The sequence below is a fragment of the Anguilla anguilla genome, chromosome 2 (genome assembly GCF_013347855.1).
Source record: "Anguilla anguilla isolate fAngAng1 chromosome 2, fAngAng1.pri, whole genome shotgun sequence".
Classification (NCBI taxonomy): domain Eukaryota; kingdom Metazoa; phylum Chordata; class Actinopteri; order Anguilliformes; family Anguillidae; genus Anguilla; species Anguilla anguilla.
The window spans coordinates 32,831,378-32,850,122 of record NC_049202.1 but is presented as its reverse complement, the minus strand read 5'-3'; the positions used below and the strand labels follow the sequence as shown (position 1 = coordinate 32,850,122).

The 18,745-nt window shown below is 44.3% G+C and overlaps 1 protein-coding gene across 2 annotated transcripts in view; it reads right to left on the bottom strand.

Moving 5' to 3' along the window:
* Positions 1-710: 710 nt before the first annotated feature.
* fmnl1a (formin-like 1a) overlaps positions 711-18,745 on the bottom strand; it is a 45,760-nt gene continuing 27,725 nt past the window's right edge. Inside the window, exons 8-27 of one of the 2 annotated variants that reach the window (XM_035406258.1) lie at positions 18,578-18,654; positions 18,277-18,370; positions 15,143-15,217; positions 14,733-14,843; positions 11,689-11,838; positions 11,442-11,543; positions 9,119-9,371; positions 8,322-8,717; positions 7,783-7,907; positions 7,220-7,422; positions 6,579-6,813; positions 6,071-6,139; positions 5,906-5,986; positions 5,327-5,456; positions 4,844-5,007; positions 4,343-4,444; positions 3,961-4,062; positions 3,630-3,744; positions 3,010-3,133; positions 711-2,692 (exon numbers count right to left, since the gene is read on the bottom strand). In XM_035406258.1, the coding sequence (XP_035262149.1) occupies positions 3,042-3,133; positions 3,630-3,744; positions 3,961-4,062; positions 4,343-4,444; positions 4,844-5,007; positions 5,327-5,456; positions 5,906-5,986; positions 6,071-6,139; positions 6,579-6,813; positions 7,220-7,422; positions 7,783-7,907; positions 8,322-8,717; positions 9,119-9,371; positions 11,442-11,543; positions 11,689-11,838; positions 14,733-14,843; positions 15,143-15,217; positions 18,277-18,370; positions 18,578-18,654 (2,676 nt within the window). In that variant the 3' untranslated portion in view covers positions 711-2,692; positions 3,010-3,041. The remainder of the gene's footprint in view (positions 2,693-3,009; positions 3,134-3,629; positions 3,745-3,960; positions 4,063-4,342; positions 4,445-4,843; positions 5,008-5,326; positions 5,457-5,905; positions 5,987-6,070; positions 6,140-6,578; positions 6,814-7,219; positions 7,423-7,782; positions 7,908-8,321; positions 8,718-9,118; positions 9,372-11,441; positions 11,544-11,688; positions 11,839-14,732; positions 14,844-15,142; positions 15,218-18,276; positions 18,371-18,577; positions 18,655-18,745) is intronic. The other variant, XM_035406257.1, reaches the window with a different exon arrangement.

Genomic DNA, 18,745 nt, shown 5'->3' with positions numbered 1-18,745 from the left:
TTTACCATTATCTTATGTGGGTTAACTTATAATAGCAGAGACAGAAATATGGTTAGGCAACAGGCTCGATTTCAGCTCATTAAAGAGCTGTTTTTTTTGTTTTTTTTTTAAACAAGAACATATATATGGCCATAAAATGTTATGTTGATAAGAACACGACATAACTAATGCATGCTTACTGTCCTATTTAATGTTCCAGGTTATTTTATTTGGCCCCATTAGTTAGAAAGACTGTTCTGCAGAACTGCATTCCAGCTTATGTGCTACCACAAAGTAACTGGGCCTTTTTTAATGTAGCCTTAAACAAGAAGTCTAATGTAGCAATGATCATTTACTAATTACTCATTTTAATCATATTTCAGCAACATCTGGATTCAAATGTAGGAACTTTTTCTGCAATCAGACTTTCTCCTATCACTGTTCTCTAAATGTCAGGGTGTAGTTGCAACGTTCATTTTCTCAGTGGTGAACACATCTTCCACAGACATGCTAAAATTAGGTTTTGTTTAAACCTTGGCAACACTTAATAACCCAGAAGGTGTATTCTGTGTGTAGGAATTGATCATGTGATTTACTATAGGGTGAGACGCCTAAGCAATGGCACAGCACTGTAGATGGGTTTAATCTGAACAATTTATATAGAATAAGAGCCTTAATAGAAAAGCTTTAACTTATTCTAGATTTCATTAAATCATATATCGACAGACGTCTACCACAATATAAAAATCTTTATTAGTTCAAAACAAAAGTAACAAAAACATCCAATGAAGGCCTTAAAAAGGTTGAGTAATTGTTACACATTCATTAAAAAAAAAATCTTTTTCAATATAATACATACAAACTGTCTTCTAGGCTTGCACCTGAGCAAAGGTCATCTGTATTATAGTATATAAGCCTAGCGACTACAGTGTATTGCTAAATTACAGTCTATTGCAATTTGCTTCGAAGGTCAGGTCACAGACGACTGCATGCCATTTACTGAACAGGCCCAGGCTGATAAAAAATGGGTTTTTAGCAGTCCCAAGGTTTTTTTGTTAGTTTTTTTCCACTACACATACATACAGGCTGTGCTGCATGGACATGTACATGTAGGTTAAGCAGTTTTTCAGGTCATATATACATTAGCCAATGATTTAGTGAATGAGTTAGATGTTCATAGGGAGTTACCGGGACTCGATAGTGCCTCTTTCTATTGCCAAGAGGTCACATAATCTTGTAATAAATATTACATGTATATTAAATACTCAGTTTCTCTCTGGACATTCAGGTAATTCCCTCACTGACCAATAGAGGCAGGGAGATAAGAACGGAGAGTCATTGCATTCCTGTATGCCAGTGGTACTCAACCTCAGTCCTGGGGGCCCACTGTGTATGCTGGTTTTCGTTCCAACCACAATTGCGATCTCAGAATTTTAACAAGCTGTTCATTTTTCTTAATTAAGAGGAATTATTTACCCTCTTAATCCACATAATGTCAGAAATTGCTATGCATGGCATGAAGAATAAAATCCCATTGTGTTATTGTGTTGCTTTTTAAGTGATTGCAAACAATCACTTAAAAAGAGGTAACATTTTTAACAGATCAAATTAACGAGGGGAATTAATAGGCTCCTAATTAGGTTGCTGAACACATGTGTTTAAGTGCTTTAAGTGCATAATATTTCCCTTAAACTATTTAGCACAATACAGGTTTGACTCGTTATAATTTTCTTTGTTTTTGAATTCTTCGTTATCTATCAAATGATTAGATTTAGTGGCCAGGTGTCCACACTTTCCCCAATTAGGAACCTGTTGATTTGCCTCAGTCTTTATTTTGATTAGTTAAAAAGTTTTCTTTAACCTTTTTACCTAATCGTCTACAATATAGCACAATGTGAATATGGGACTTTTATTCTTTATGGCATGCGTAGCTATTTCTGACACAAGGTGGCTTAAGCAGGCAAATAATCCCTCTGTCATGAGAAGCACCTAATTAAGGAAAAATAACAGCTTGTTACAACTCCGAGATTGCAATTGTGGTTGGAACGAAAAACAGCATACACAATGGGCCCCCAGGACCGAGGTTGAGAACCACTGCTGTATGCTATTCATCTTTGGTCAGATCCAGTCTTATCGTTCCATTAAAAAACATTTCCGATTTAAACAAACAAGCTAAGAACTACAAAAATGGAATTCGATGAAGTTCTTACAGGTTACACAGCCTTATAAGATCTCCACTGCCGCGAAAAGAGCCTTCTCTGACAGCCAGTACCCTAGCACAGGTATTGGTTTACACTGGGAAGGATGTGACATCTTTATTCAGGATGTTATAAAGCATCAGCACAGCTTTCAAAGGCAAAGGCAAAGACACAGTGGGTTTTGTCTGCAGCTGCTGGCACTGAGCTGTGAAACAACAAGCGAAGCTGAATCAGCTCGGAGAGCTGGCCTGCAGCCATGTAGCGTTGAGTCAGAGACACCTACAGTACACACACTGTCTAGGGGGAGAGGGCCACTTTGCTTTTGTTTGGCTTTCCTGGTGCACGTGCATTCATGTGTGAGTGAGTGTTTGCATGTGTGTGTCACATGGTGTGCTACAGGTGTGCTGTAGCGCGTCACAGAGAGATGTCAGAAGACACCTGGAGCTGCTGTCCCGGTTTCTTTTTGCTACTTAGCCGGGCCCCGTCTGTCCGTCTGTATGGCTGGTTCCTCAGGTCTGGCAAGGGAAGACAGACAGACTCACTACCAGCAGTCATGGGAAACGTATATGTGTCCCACCATGCTTTGGGACAGAGAAACAGTGGAAAGGTATAATCGATAATGTCACAGATGCAAGTGAGTAACACCTTAACTCATTCTTCCCAAATGAACCAACCCATCTACTCTTTGTACTCTTCCCCAGACCATTTACCACCTGTCCCTCTCCCCTTCCTTGCCCAATCATAGCCCAGTTCTACCCTAGTGTTCCCTCCTATCACACCCCCTTCCCCAAGTGTTAGTTTCAAGTCCCCTCCCACCTGCAGAGATACCTACAGAGGGAAAGAGAGAGAGCGAGAGAGCCGCGGCTACGATGGACTCTCATCGCCGTAGCCGGAGTCGCAGAGCAGACGAGACGAGCGCTTGCCAGATCGAGCCGTGAAGGGTACAGCCTTCAAAGCTGCCCCGCGCCAACCAGAGAGAAAGATAAAGGAGGGAAAGATGGAGAGTAAGGTTTGGAAAGTATAGGAAAAAAATAATGATCGGTAGGGGTTGAGCATATTGCGTGTCGGATTGAGAGAAAGAGAGAGGGAGGGAAAGAGTTTTTCCAGTGAGAAGAGATAAGCCAAGGGAGATAAAGCATGTGAGGTCAATGCAGGGCGACCATGAGTTAGGGATTGATGAGATAAGGCAGTAGCAGTTTGATGATACGGTCATGCAAATTCATGCCACGTGGATGGTTGTGAAGGAGAGGGGAAATGGTACGGTTTCAGACAAAAGAGAGAAGGGAAAGAATGGGAAAAAACAAGCATTAATATTAAAGTCATAGGTACACTTACATAGCAAAGCGAGTAAAGCAGATAAAATCTTTAAGAGTGGGTAACTTGGTTCCCCCCCATCGGCGATGATGAACCCCCTTCCTCTCATGAGTAAATGACCCCGACTGTCCTACTCACCTGTGATGATATCCTCGATGGCCCCGTCTTTACCTTCTCTCACCACGGGCTTCACCTGCCTCTTTTTGAGCTCCGCGATGAGATCCATCTGGGGCATCTTGGGCATCATGGGCATCTTCCACAGGTCAAAGGTTAATCACTTACAGTTTTACTTCGTTAGCGCAAATATGAAGTGTGGAATGGGCATCGTTTTTGCCGTCTCGTGCCGCTTTCTGTAGTGTTTTTTTGCTAATTTGTTAGAAAAACTGTATTGGCTTTGGCCTTGATGTCAGCATACAGGAGGACATCCAATCACAACTGAGACTGAGGTATGATGCAGTACCCAACACACCTTGTGCCCTGCGGGCTCATTCTTGATGGGCGTGGCAGGTGCCTCGCCGGCCTCCTCTGCAGCCTCCTGCTTCTTCCTTTTCTCGTTCTCATGCTCGGCTTGCTGTGGGATTGAGAGGGATTAAACACATTAGTGCAAGACGTCAAACACACAGACACACACACACACCCAATATCAGCTTGCCACGCACAGACACATAGCTGGGCAACATTACATTTATTTAGCAGACGCTTTCAAAAGTTTCAAATGTTTCAAAACATACAAAAGTGCATGTCGTGGTCATTGGAACAACTACAAAACACAGGTTCGATAAGGTACAATACTCATTGCGTACAGTTATTCATAGCCAAGAACACAGTCCAGTTCAGGCAGTGCTCCTCACCTTGTAGGCCTTGACGAATCTCACAAATATGGGGAAAAACATGGAGGGTGGTGTGGTCTTTGGGTTCTCCCCAAAATACTCCACCACTGAATTATATGCCTCCTGCAGAGGAAAGACAGGACGGTCAGACAGTTCCAGTCTACCTTAGTCAATCCATTCTATCTACAACACTCAATGCTTTATTTTCAGCAGAAACACCATACTACACCACTCAGAGGATTACCTAGCTATGGTAGTCGGACCACTCCAGTCTACACTAGTCAGGCCAAATTAAGTACCCCAGTCAGAGTGGATTATCTACACTATTCAGATCGTACTGTCTACATAATTTGGACCATACTGCCTCCCTCATAATTACTGTATGATTAATCAGAATGCCACATACTTAAATTACAGAGAACATCCTTGAAAAACTAAGGACTTTTAGCCTTCACATTCCACTATATTTATTTGTTTTTGCTAATGCCCAATGTGGGATAGTAAGTTAGAGTGCAGGCTGACCTGGGCAGTCTTCCCATCATTCACCAGTGTCTTCAGCAGCTCGTTGTTGCTCTTCAGGAACTCCTTTAGCACAGGGTTGTCATCCTGCACCAGGAACTCCTTCCGGGTCCCTTCCATGCCCTTCTCCAGCGACCGGAGGTCCTGCAGGATGCTGTCCAAAGAGACTGAGACACACACACACACACACAACACACACACACACACACACATGAAGTCATAGCAGAGGTAGAGAAAGCGTGAAAGGCATCTTATTATGTTGAAGGGCACAAAGTTAGAAACTAATCGATTCATTAAAAACCCACAAATGCCTAAAAGTTAAAGTAGCTATATTGTATAATGTCTTTCTGTTACTGCGGGGGTTTTTCAAATAGATCTACACTGGTAAGAACCAGGGCTTCATGGAGATAAACACTAAGAAAAATCTATACTAGACAAATGTAGTGGAGCTAAGATGTGTGTCTGTGTATGCGGGTTGGGGTTTACCCAGGGCAGCTTTTTCCACAAAGTGCAGCTCGGTGTGGAAGCACTGCAGCTCAGGGTACTTCTGCTGGATTATGCTGACGATGAAGTGCAGCAGGGTTTGGCTGCGGTCCGTGGACTTCGTTTCCAGGAGCTAGGAGAGGGGGAGAGGACAGTGCTTGGACTGCAACTTAAAACATTAGGGCTCTATGAAACTACAGACACTATGTCCCATAGATGTATTGCAATAACAGGTGTAATCAGGATAATAAATGCTTTAGGTCAGTAATCTTCATTCCTGGTCCTGGTGGGCCGCAAGGTCTTTTTTGTTTTTTTATTTTCACCTTAATATCAGCAACCAATGGATCCAAGGAACCAGGTGAGGTGAGTTAACCATGTAATCAACTGCTTTAATTATACGATTAACTGCTTTAATTGGTTGAATGAAATGCCGAGTAACAATGCCATGTCTGGCATTACTTGACTTCACATGAGGCTGCAGTCACATTCACCATGTTGTAGTGTGGGACTTGCTGATAGCAGGTAGGGCAGAATCTATTAGAAATTGTTTCAATGTTGCGTTTGGTTGTGCGGCCTACTCACCAGGTCCAGACTCTGGAGGCGGAACCCATACGCAGCCCCTCTTTTACTGCTGTTCATGTAGTTCCCAAACGCCAGGACGATCTGGTTAGAGAGGAGAGACACAGCTCTCAGGCTCTGGCCTCCTGAAGCACGACGCCACCCACAAAGCACAAAATCACCTCTTACCTCCAAGATCTTTTTCAGTTTGCTGGAGGACTTAATGGACATCGACGCTGCAATGATGCTGTTCAGTTGCTGGAAGACATCACATGAACATTGACTTTCCCAAGTGACACATAAGAGTTCCCATAACATGATGTAATGCTTTTTGAAATTCTCATAAGGTGATGCCCAGCTATTGACATTCACAGGAAGCGAAGTAACTTCCAGCCATTAAGACTCTCAAAATACAATGTGCAGCTATCGACAGAGATGGTGTGACCCGACACAATCTTATCCAGAAAGGGCCGGTGTGGGTGCAGGCTTTCAATCCAACCAAGCAGTTACAAACCTAATTCTACTAATCAACCCCTAGAGTCTTTGCTATGGACCTTGATAAGTAGAGTCAGGTGTGTTCCTACTTGGTTGAAACAAAAGCCTGCACCCACACCGGCCCTTTTTGTACAAGATTGAGGACCCTTGGTGTAACCCCTAATAAGAGCAGTAGTGGCGGGCGAGCAGTCAGGAGCCAGACCGGTTGCAGTAGCTGCACGCTGTCGGGGAAGTTGCCCATGAAGGTGAGGGTGCTGATCCGCTGGGGCAGGCGCGGGATCTTCCCGAAGCGCATCATGAAGCGGTCCTCCTCCGACAGCTCGTCCAGCGGCCGGCCGTCCCGCTCGTAGTTCTGGATCAGCTTTAGCTCGTACTCCGACGGGATGAAGCGCTCCAGCAGCTCCAGGAAGTCCAGGCTCAGGGCCTGCTGGTTATAGCTGTGAGAACAGGAAGAGAGAAAGAGGGTTATAAAGAGACAGAAGGTGGGGGGGGGGGGGCGGCTTAATGATAATGACAGGTAGCCCTTTTCGTTTTACAGTAAAAATTTGAAAATGTTTACAGGTTTGCATGGGCAATTATGTGAATGAAAGTGTGAGAATTCAGAAATGTGTTGATTGCAAATAATGCCCTGTTGAGCTGGTTGTTTCCTTGTTACTCTTGTAATAGTTATGACTTGATTCTTTTGCTGGATTATTTAGGCAAAAGTTAAGAAGAATCGGTTATTTGCATTTCGTTCTGACAAATGCTTGATGGGCAGAGCGAGGTGGACGAGGTGGAGATGAGCTTCTTGCAGAACACCCAAGGACTATTTCAGACTTAAGGGGGAATTGTGGAGATGCGTACGTCTCTATGGCTGTGCAGATGTCGGAGGCGCACAAGCCGCCCTTGCGCAGTGTTATGGCCAGGTTCTTGGCTCTGTTGGCCTCAATGAGGGAAACTCTGTTGGAGGTCTTCTGGGCCAGCTTCACCTTCAGCGTGCCCAGGTCAGCTGGAGTGCCCTGCGCCTTGGTCTTAAAAATCTCCTCAAACGTGTCCATGTTGAGCTCCTGTCGACAACAGTGAAAAGTTAAAACAAGACAGCCTCTGACAAGGACTAGGAGAGAGAAAGAGAAAGTTCTAGCTGTGCGGGGCTTTTCTGCTGTGCATTAAAGAGAGAGGCACAGAGAGAACGCAAGGCTGCACAAGAAAAGCAAAGAAGGGTCAAGAGAGCAAGAAACAGAGTGAGAGAGAGAGAGAGAAGGAGACAAATGAGGTGGTGGGGAAAAAAGGAATGAGAGACACACCGAGACAGAAATCCAATTAGCCTTAAAGGAAAAAAGAGACAGACCAGCAGAAAAAGAAAAACCAGAATGGAGGCACCCGCACAGACATATAGAAAGGGTAGCGTAATGATTTAGAGATCTTACCCCCAAAACCTGCTCGTCATCCAGCTCATTGAAGACGGTTCCAGTGACCTGGTTGGGCTTCAGGGCCTGCCAGTTGAAGAGAGGCATGTGGTACTTTGTCTTGATGGGTTTTTTGCCTTTATTGTCTGAAAGGAGAGTAAAACAAACGTTTCAGGACGCTGTCAACTCTCAGTTTTTCTTTGCCAAACTTCATTGGCATTCATGCCATTAATCGTGTCATCATCCAGTTCAACTGCATCCAAGAATTTGACATTCCACAACTGAGATTTCTTCTCTGTACATTTTAGGGAATCATCTCATGCCTCAGAGTCAGATGAAAAGTTGACAGTTGTAAGTCCCCAGACAACTATATTTGTTTGTTTGTTTGTTTTTTGGCTGCTCCAAAGTTGCATTGCACATAAAGTCAGATCAGTGACTTCTGCAGCCTGACACTATGTCAATGTGAATGTCTTAAAATGGATTCCATACACACACTTAAGCTAAATTATTATGTGAAATTATCTCTGGCTATTCTGTTGGCCACAATTAGGTCACCTTACCTGGAGATCCACCAGGTAATCCTCCTGGAGGAGGTGGAGGACCACTCCCAGGTGGGGGTGGGGGAGGGCCACCTCCAGGTGGTGGAGGGGGCGGGGGAGGGCCACTTCCTGGTGGTGGAGGGGGCGGGGGAGGGCCACTTCCTGGTGGTGGAGGGGGTGGGGGAGGGCCACTTCCAGGTGGTGGAGGGGGTGGGGGAGGGCCACTTCCAGGTGGTGGAGGGGGTGGGGGAGGGCCACTTCCAGGTGGGGGTGGGGGTGGAGGAGGAGGAGGAGGAGGAGGGGCACAGGAAGAAGCCAGAGGAGGAGGTGGAGGAATAGGTGGAGCTGCTGTGGGAAGCAGAGGGGCAGGAGGAGGAGGGGCTGCAGGGCCATCAACGGTTGCCATTTGAACTGGACCTGCACAGAAACCCAAAACAGGGAACCTTTATCTTCACTTCCTTAATTTGGCAGAGCCTGCAGCCCACAATACATGTACATTCAACATGTATGAATGCTGTGTACTGTGGTAATGCTGGCTTCAAGTGTGTACATCAAGAATCTGAAAATGAACTCAATAAACATGTCTTTACATGATGGGGTGGTCAACTGAGGCAATCGCAGCAATGTTCCTACATGAATTAAACTACATATATATAATATAGCCGATGTACAGGCATAACTGCTTTGGTGGGCTGTCCTATTTGAGTGGCAAGCATGGGGGTGGGCTGACCTGTGTGATGGCAGATGTTAGGGGGAGACACTGGCTTGTGTAACTGGAAGATGTGATAGAACCTGGGTGGGTTAGGGTAGTGTCTGACCTGTGTGATTGGTCAATCCTGGGGTAGGCTCTGTAAGAGTGACAGGCACCACCTGGATGTCCAGGGCTCCAGAGGCCGATCGCTCTAGGCGGATCAGCCCTCGGGACTGCAGCTCCTGCACTTTGAGCTCCAGCTCAGTGGAGGCCTTTTCCTGGCTCTTCTCTCGCTCTCTCTCCCTCTCCCTGTCCAGTTCCCTCTCCCGCTCTCTCTGCTGCAGCACAGTCACCTGACTGCATGTTTCCCTCAGGCCCTCCTGTCCAAAACACACACACACACACACACACGTTTATGGCAAAATGTTTAACAGCTCACATTTATGAGAAAACACATCACACTTAACAGCCCTTATTAAATACGTATATTCACACTGAATAAATATAAAAAATAATCTGTTTTGTATTTAATTATTTAACTAGATAGGCCTACTGAGAACTCAATTCTCTTTTGTAGTAATGCCCTGGGGAATTAAAGTGGGTAGGAATGGGAGGGATTGTGCAGCCAATCAAATTTACGAACAATTAGCGAAACAATTAGGCATTTTTTGGAAATTAAGCCCCACTGTTTTGAAAGGTGCCATGGGGTATTTAATTAACACACTGAATCAGGACTTTTGGTTAACATATCATCTTTAAGAGGGAACCTTCTACAGAACAGTTGACCCCATCAATGTGCTCAGGCATTGGGATTACATTAGTTTCAAAGGGAAGAGTGCCCCCTGCTGGCTAACTTAAACTGCTTCCAGCAGCAGCTTAGTTTTTCCAGGAGGTCTCATCTAAGTACTAACAAAGATCACTCTTGCTTAGCTCCAGCCAGTTACCATGAGAAGAGTACAGGGTGGTATGACTGCTGGTGAATGGAAACAAGGCACAGTAGAACCTCAGAGATACAAACTATTCTGGAATCAGAGCCCTGAAATGTTTGTGACTTTAAAGTAAAGGCAAAATGTATCCATTTTTAAGAACTAATTTAGAATGCTGACTTGTATACCATTGGTCCATATGTGCCTAGATTGCCACTAATGATGTGCTTGAAGCTCTACAAAACTTAGAGACAAAAAAACCAACAGGGATAGACCTGCTCGACTTAAGTGTTTTAAAACTTGCAGCTCCCCATATTGTTGTCCCACTGACCTACATTTTTAACCTAACATTACCCTCTGGAAATTATCCCAATAATTTGGAAGACAGCCCATGTTCTCCAACTCCATATGGGAGGCGATCCTGGTGACCTAAATAATTGTTGTCTAATATCAAAACTCTCTTGTTTAGCTAAAACTCTTGAAGGTCTTAAACATCCAACTCCTTGCATTCTTAGGTGAGTATATTGCCTGCACATAAATCTGGATTTACAGCTGGCCATAGTACTATCTCTGCTGCTTCTTTGGTGATTAATGACATTTTGTGCTGCCCTCTTTATTGATCCATCAAAAGTGTTTGAAACCATCACACACATTTGCTCTTATTGTGAAGGTGGCAGAACACAATGTATAGTGGTTAATTCTATGCAATTGAAAAATCCATGTCTCTAAAGGCATTTCCCAGGGCTCTACTTTAGGCCCTGACCTTTTAACAATTCATATGAAAAATATTACCTTTTCTGTAAACAACTGTAAGCTACATCTGCATGCTGATGACACAATTATTTAAGCATGCACCACTTCAGTGCATCAGGCTATAAAGAATGTGCCACTTGCTTTTAATAATATTCAAAATGTACTTGAAAATGTCCACCATGCCTGCTATGGCCTTATTTTTAATAGGCTCTTATTTTATAACTAAGAAGTTAATCGATTATCAAACCACAGTCTGGATGGATACGTTATTTCCACACTTACTGTGCAGCTGTGTTCCCTCCTACTCTACTGTGTGGCTGTGTTCTCTCCTGCTCTACTGTGTGACTGTGTTCCCTCCTACTCTGCTGTGTGACTGTGTTCCCTCCTACTCTGCTGTGTGACTGTGTTCTCTCCTACTCTACTGTGTGACTGTGTTCTCTCCTAGTCTACTGTGTGACTGTGTTCCCTCCTACTCTACTGTGTGACTGTGTTCCCCCCTACTCTACTGTGCGACTGCATTCTCTCCTACTCTACTGTGTGACTGCGTTCCCTCCTACTCTGCTGTGTGACTGTGTTCCCTCCTACTCTGCTGTGTGACTGTGTTCTCTCCTACTCTACTGTGTGACTGTGTTCTCTCCTAGTCTACTGTGTGACTGTGTCCCCTCCTACTCTACTGTGTGACTGTGTTCCCTCCTACTCTACTGTGTGACTGTGTTCCCCCCTACTCTACTGTGTGACTGTGTTCCCTCCTGCTGGGGTCATATACCGTACCTTCAGCACTTCTACCTCTTTGGTGGACTGAATGAGTTGCTTCTCCAGCTCTGCTCTCTTCTCCTCAGCCTGGCTCTCACTTTCCTGCAGCCTGCTGCTTAGCTGGAAGCATGTAGACAAACAAGTTACTGTTACAACCAATCAACAGTCAGCACTTTTTATTGGCAGTAAATATGCGTTCAATGAAAACAGTGTGTGCATATGATTAGTGTTGATTGTTAATTAGCAACAATAATAACGTTCATACCTGCGCATTATGCTCCTGCAGCTCCTCCATATGCTCTAGGAGGGCGTTCTTTGTCTCAGCATCCTCCAGCAACGCCCCAACGTCAAACACATTGTCCAGGTAGGCCTGGATCTGCACCAGCAGCTTATCGCTCTCTGTAAACTTCAGTCTCTGTCACACATAGAGAAACATAATGCTGTGAGCAGTGACACATACAGTGTGTCTCTGCCTTTCTGTGAGCCACTACTAATTCTCAGTAAAGGGACACATCGGCCTTTTAACAGTTCTAAAATCAATGCACTACAAAGTCCAGCAATCTAAAGCAGGTAAAACAGCAACATTATTCTTTTGATTTTTAATTGTTGTTACGTTCCCATTCCCTTTTCAATGTCCAATTTCACAATTGATGGCGACGTTGAATCACGGTTCTAGTTATGGGCTTCATTTAGGGCTGCCAACCATCCCGCAAAATACTGAATCGTCCCTTATTTGGACAGTAGAATAGGCGTTCCATATTTAACTCATGGCTACGGGACACATTTTCTTCTGTATCTTTGTTAACGATTGCGTTTATAGTAACCGCTGTTTTGAATATAATTCAGTAGTTAGCTAGCTAGCTAGCCAGGATAAAAAGCATGTTGTGAGACCACTTTGACCTAAACCTAGCTGAATTTTAATATTGGCATTGCGGGGGCGCCGGGGGATTAGGGGGCAGGTGCAGCACTTGTCGAGCGGGGGGGGGGGGGGGAGTGGGGGGGTGGGACTTGCATGTGGACGACGGACAGACAGACGGACGGACGGACGGACGGGGGGGGTTTGACCCAGTGTACCGAAAAATCGTACATAAAACATCTGACGGTTAGTAGCCTACTGAAAATGACAACAGCAATCATACATTAGCACATTATTTTACTTTAATTGAATGTAGTTTTCCAGTTTAAAAAGTAGGCTATATATTTCATAGCCAAAGAGCCAAGCACTTTCTTTCCCTATTTTTAATAAAATTTTGTTTTCGTTTTGATTATTCTAAACAATTTATTTTGAAAGAATGTGTTTGATATGACCATTTTATGTTACTAAATTTGTTTTAGCCCTAGGTGCTGATTTCTTTACCGTGACTTGTTCTAACGGCTGCTTGAAAGAGAAGGTGCTGATATACGTTGGCTAAGTAGATATAGGCTTCGTTTCACGAAGTGATTCAGTACATTTCATTCACCCAAAAGATTCGTTCTTTTGAACGAATCGTTCGCAAACGACACAACACTACCTCAGACGTGCGTCTCACGCAGGCTGTGTGGCTGCTCTAACCTGGGCTGCGTCCCAAATCACTCCCTATTCCCTATATAGTGCACTACTTTTGGCATCAGCCATTTTGTAGTGTGTCCCATCTGAGAAACAAAATTGTAGCACATTATATACACACGGTTCTCAGCAAAAATAGACTATGAAAAGAGCTGCTGATAGTCATATTGACAATTTCCGTTATTGTGCGACAGATATTCAAAAGATAGTAGCGGCACAGAGTGATGACAACAGTGTCCCAAAGCAAATATGTAGTGTGCTACATATTTTCCACTATATAGGGAATAGTGAATGAGTGAACAAGTCAGTCATTTGGGACACAGCCCTGTTAACATGGGCGCCGAAATGAAAAGCAAGAGGTTCCGCGGCCGTCACGCACAGGTGAGGTAAGCGGTGTGGCCCAAGCCGAAGAAATGCAAGTGTTCTCCTCCGGCCAACATGCACTGTATGTGATATTAATACATGTCGTTCATAACTTAACTTTATTAACTTTGTCTGTAGGCTACAGCACAACAAAGTAGGAAATAACAACAATAAACACAATTAAAACAGACAAAAAGCACGAAACCGCCCACGGCGAAACTTGGCGAACTATATTTTTTTATTGATTTTACGTGCTCATATATGGCAATTGTTAACGGCAATGACTGTGCTGTGAAGTTTAGGCAGCAAACAACAAGGCTGAATCCTTTTGATTTAATTTACATAGAAACTATACACTCAGATCGCCTAGTTTCACTCACTGTGGCCAAGCGGAATCGATAACATTTCAGAAAATATATAACGTTAAAAGATTTAATTCAATCTTCTACTGGGAGTTTTGCCGTTTATTGAGGGTGTGACAGAAAATTTTGGTGCTGTTGACTGTAATCGAATGTTTTTCACATTTACTGTTCGATTGAGCAAGTACCATTCACAGTACATTTTTATGGGTTAGTGCTGTCAGATTGTGCTAGCTACTTTACATTAGCCTTGTATGGCGATCAATAAAGGCTAACAGCACAGTACCACTTACTTCTTGCCACTTGTACCACCACTGTAATGAACTAAAAAAAGGCTACAAACTACATTTTCTATGAGAAATCTGTTGTCAAGCTCACGCGTATACTCTGCTGGCGACATTCTACAGCTCCGTTCTGCCCTCCGTACTATATAGCTAGCTGTGGCACTTCCTCACCTCTGTAACGTTATTTGTTGTCCTCCATGTGTACATACACCTGTATCGGTGGTTGTAGCTGTGTGTCCTTAGCTCCTACTCATGCGTGCAGGATAGCATCCGTACACGCTAACTAGGTTAGCTAAAGTAGGCGAAATGCGAACATGTTATGGTTAGCTAAAGTAACGTTAGGCGATAAAGCTGTGCTTAAAAATGTTGTGCCGTACCACCTGTGCATGCGTCCTACTAAACGAAGCACCACCTGCGCATGCGTCCCACCAAACCTCCCTCACAAAAAGCACAAAAATCAAGGAAAAATGACCAAATCAGGAAGTCAACAAAATCAGGCAGACAAAACACTCTGCTTCTGAAACGCTCCCAGTGGGGTATGAAGCCATGCGGAGGACGGAACAAAACCACGTCACAGACGCGACGTCATGGATCCGCACCAGGTGGAAACCAGGGGTGAAAGGTCATACTTTTCATGTTAAAATATAACCTTATCCTACCGCTGGTGGTTTTAGATCAATGGTTAAGTTTGTTGCTGGGGTCAGAGGTTAAATTTCATTTGATTTTCTGTTGTCAACGCAATCTCAAGTAGCCTTACCTCTAGGTACTCGTCCAGTCCATGGTGGGTAAACTCATACTGCAGGTGTACCCGGAAGTTCATGTTCTCCACAGAGTGGACCACGATGTTGATGAACTGCATGCATGCCACCTGTATGGGGATGAGCAGAAGGGAGTACTGTGATGTCATCTGCCATGCAGTTGATGGTTGCCGTATTACACCCCATGAATATAACCAAAACAGTAACAATACTAACCATTCCATTACCATGGAACAATATTAATCCAGCAGTCACAGTTGCACATGGTGATCATTTCAGGATCCATACGTAGCTACACAGCTTTAACATCCCTCCCAACTAATTATACTGTGTAGGCTATGCTGTCAAAACTTTTTATGTACAGAATTCTGTATTAATTTTACATTCTGAACTATTCAATTAAGCTCACCATGAAGTCAATATTGCTGTCTTCATTGCTGAAATACTCCATCAGTTTCTCAAAGCGGTTTTTCTCCCCACACACCTGAAGAGAAAGGTACAGAAAGACGGTCTTCATACCCGTTACCAGCCTGTTATTACAGACATGCCCACAAAGAGGCAGTGTTGCTTCCCAACCCAGTCAGCTCAACAACAGCTGCACTTAAAACATTCTGCACTGAGAGCACAGAAGAGTTTTTTTGTGGACACAGGCGAAAAATTATATGTAAAGTTACTGTTGTTCAAACAAGGTTTCCCCGGTGACCTAGCCACCAGAAAACATGTACACTGGCAGCAGGTCATAGCTAGCTGTGGAATACCATTCGAGCTGCCGGGGATTCGGAATCCAGATGCGGCGCATGTCTCCTTTATATTGTAATTACAAAAAACACCCATTCGTGAAACTAAAATGCTTTATGCCACACTGCAGATAAGATATTGGCAAAGAAATACATGCAATGACATTGTTGTTCAAATGAGTTCTGGCTGTCTAGACGTTTTATAGGGCCTCTTTCCTGGCATAACTTGGACAAATCGGAATTGAACAATCAGGATGATGTCAAAACAGGGATTGGCTACAATTTGAATAACATTTAATTTCAGCCAAACAAAATCCCTTCTGGGGTTATTTTGAATGAAACAATTGTCGTGCGCCGCGACACACCCTTTTTGTGGTTGGTGTGTCGCGGCTCAGGGAGATGTGATTTATTTTATCAGAGTGAGAGAAAGAGAGGACATGGTCATTACAAAAAAGAAATAAAACAGCTTCGCCTCAAGAGATCCGGGTAAAAATAATAAACCAACTTCCATTCCATCCATCCATTATCTATACCCGCTTATACTGAGCAGGGTCGCGGGGGGTAAACCAACACAACAAACTAAAATAACAAAGACAAAAAATAACCAAAATTATAAAAACTGCTTTTCAGCTTTCTCTTTGCTGGTAAATTCCTCTCTCTCCCTCTCACAGATTGTGAATCCCTTCTGTCACAGACTCCTACTCGGATGAAAGCACACTTTAAATACCTGGAATAATAATTGATGCACTCCATCTTGATGTGCCTACTTAACCTGTAGGTGTGGTCCTGCGATTGCCCTGAACCTCACCCACAAACCGAGCCCTGCCACACTATCCTACAGCCTTATTTACTGACTCTTACTCAAATGAGAGGCTGTTACATAACCCTCTATTATTCAACCATGTTTCAGAGAGGCTAATGGGAACCTAACCTGAGCTCTGTGGTCTGTTAGAACACAGAGCTGAAAGCTGAGATCTCCTGGGAGGTTTATCATAGTCACTTTCTGTTTTTTTTTTTTTCCCTTCTCCCTATTTACCAGGCACCGGAGGCTAATCAATAGAGTTATACCATAAAGTGGTCTTAGTCTGTCTACACACAATCACATTACAGGGCGGGCTATTGGCAGAACGCGAGACGGATGATTGGCAGGAGGAGATGAGCTATCGGAGGAGAAGGAGGTCTGCATGGAGGAAGCTACATAATGAATGCGGAACTGGGAAATTTATTACTGCCTCAGTCCTGGGTTCGCTGTGTGCAGCCTGAGAAATATTGTCGAGGTAGGAGAAAAAAGAGGGAAAGACTTTTAACTTGTTCTGATCATTAAGACATACTTGCTGAGTAGACATCCTTATTTTAAGCAGTTACAGAAGTCTGGGTCAACAGCACAGCCTTTCTGTCTTTTAAAGGACACATCCAAATATTATGACACATTATGTCGTGCAGGGTTCAAACAAGCAAATGTGCATGCTACATGTTTTTACTTATAGTTAGCTTCGCAGCGTATGAAAAAAAAAGAACTAACATTTAAAAAGCCGCGTTCTTCTCACCCACACACCCACTCTGAATAATGCAGTATTCTAGCCTGCCCGCTGGTCCCCCGGGCGATGCCCACGCACTGCCGTTCTGAGCGGCACAAGCTGCGCTGGCGCCCAGCCTCAGGAGCGGGGGACTCTGCCACTCCCTCCGCCCCCACAGAGGCCCGGCGGTCCGTCTCTCGCCGCGCCGCCCCCGCAATGCGCCCGTCCCTAGCGCTGGCACCCGGCCAGGCATCGCCTGCATTCCGAGCTCCGGGCGCTCTCGTGCCAGGAGCTCCTTAGTGCGGGCATCCGGGTTCTCCGGTGCATTTCTGCAGCCTGGCATGACAGCGTATCAGTGCCGTTTAGGCATGCACATAGCAGTGGTGATGTAAGTTGTCGCCTTGTCAACGTTAACACAAAAATAAATAGCTTATCTTTTAATGCACTCATGTAGATAGAGTGCCAGCAATTCAAAAATGAAGACCTCATCTTAACCTTAAATATTTGCCAACATTGTGTACATTGGTTAGGTGGCACACACCTTTGGCTATCAGGTTACAGGTGTTTACAAATACACTAACTTGAAGTAATTGAACCTCACTTAGAGCCTTGCACTGGGCTCAAATGTGTAAGAACAAATGCACAAATGGAAGCAAGATAACTGTTTAACAGATTGCATTTCACACTTTAAGCGGTCACTGCAAACACGTTCTGTGTCAGTGTGTCACTGGCACAGATGCAAGGCTAAAAGGTCTAAGATTAGCCTCAAAGATGGTTAGACGCTAGTCCAGCGGGCTACTTTTACTGTGCATATTCTAATAATAGCCTGCTTCCACCAACATGCCTAGTTAGTCTGTGGTACGCAGGACTGAGAACAGTTGCTTCCCTGTGGTTTGAAGAGAGAAGTCTCAGGGACAGGTCAGATGTCTAGTCCAGCAAGTGTGTTTGAATGCAGACAACTGTCTGGGCAACTGCTTAGAATGAGGAATGAGGGGGTGTATTGCAGATAAAAGCATCCCTCCCATCTAGACCCACACACAGCAAGAACATTAAACACTCTAATTCCCAGCATGCCTCATTCTCGCCTCTAAAAGATATGGGTAGGAGTTAGAGGCCTCAGGTTTGATTGTAAAGCAATTTTGTGTGAGAAAGTTGAAAGGGGGTGATAAAGCCTTAGCGGATCATACCCTCAAAGGAGAAAGGCAGTGTGGCTCAGCAGTGGGAGTCAGAAACTGGGGGTAGTGTAATGGATGGTCTCTGGGTCCGGACAGACCTGAAGCCTTCCTCACCTCTTTAAAGTTATCAAAGGCAGAGATGATGATATCATGTCCTCCCCTCACCAAGCACACAGCAGCCAACAGCTCCAGAACCAGTGCCTTGGTCCTGTAGGTAAGACACACACACACAGCTGCAGTTTATTTGGGTTACTATGATAACCATGTATACAGGAATATTATCAACCGTTCCGGATAAGCACCATTATCTATAATAGTGAGTGCATGCAAACAGTGTCACTGAGACAGGCTGAAATTCTGTAGTTGATTGAGACAGACTGAAAAGCTGGAGCAGATGGAGACAAGGTATCCTCACCTGGGGTTCTTGTTGTTGAGGCTAAGTGTGATTTCATTGACACACCGTGGGTGGGTCATCACCAAGTTGAATCCGGACTGAAGAGCGGAGTGAGAACAATCACACACCAGCTCATGGTCCACATACACACTGTCCCTGCGTCTTATACTCTGGAAGCAGACTTGTCTG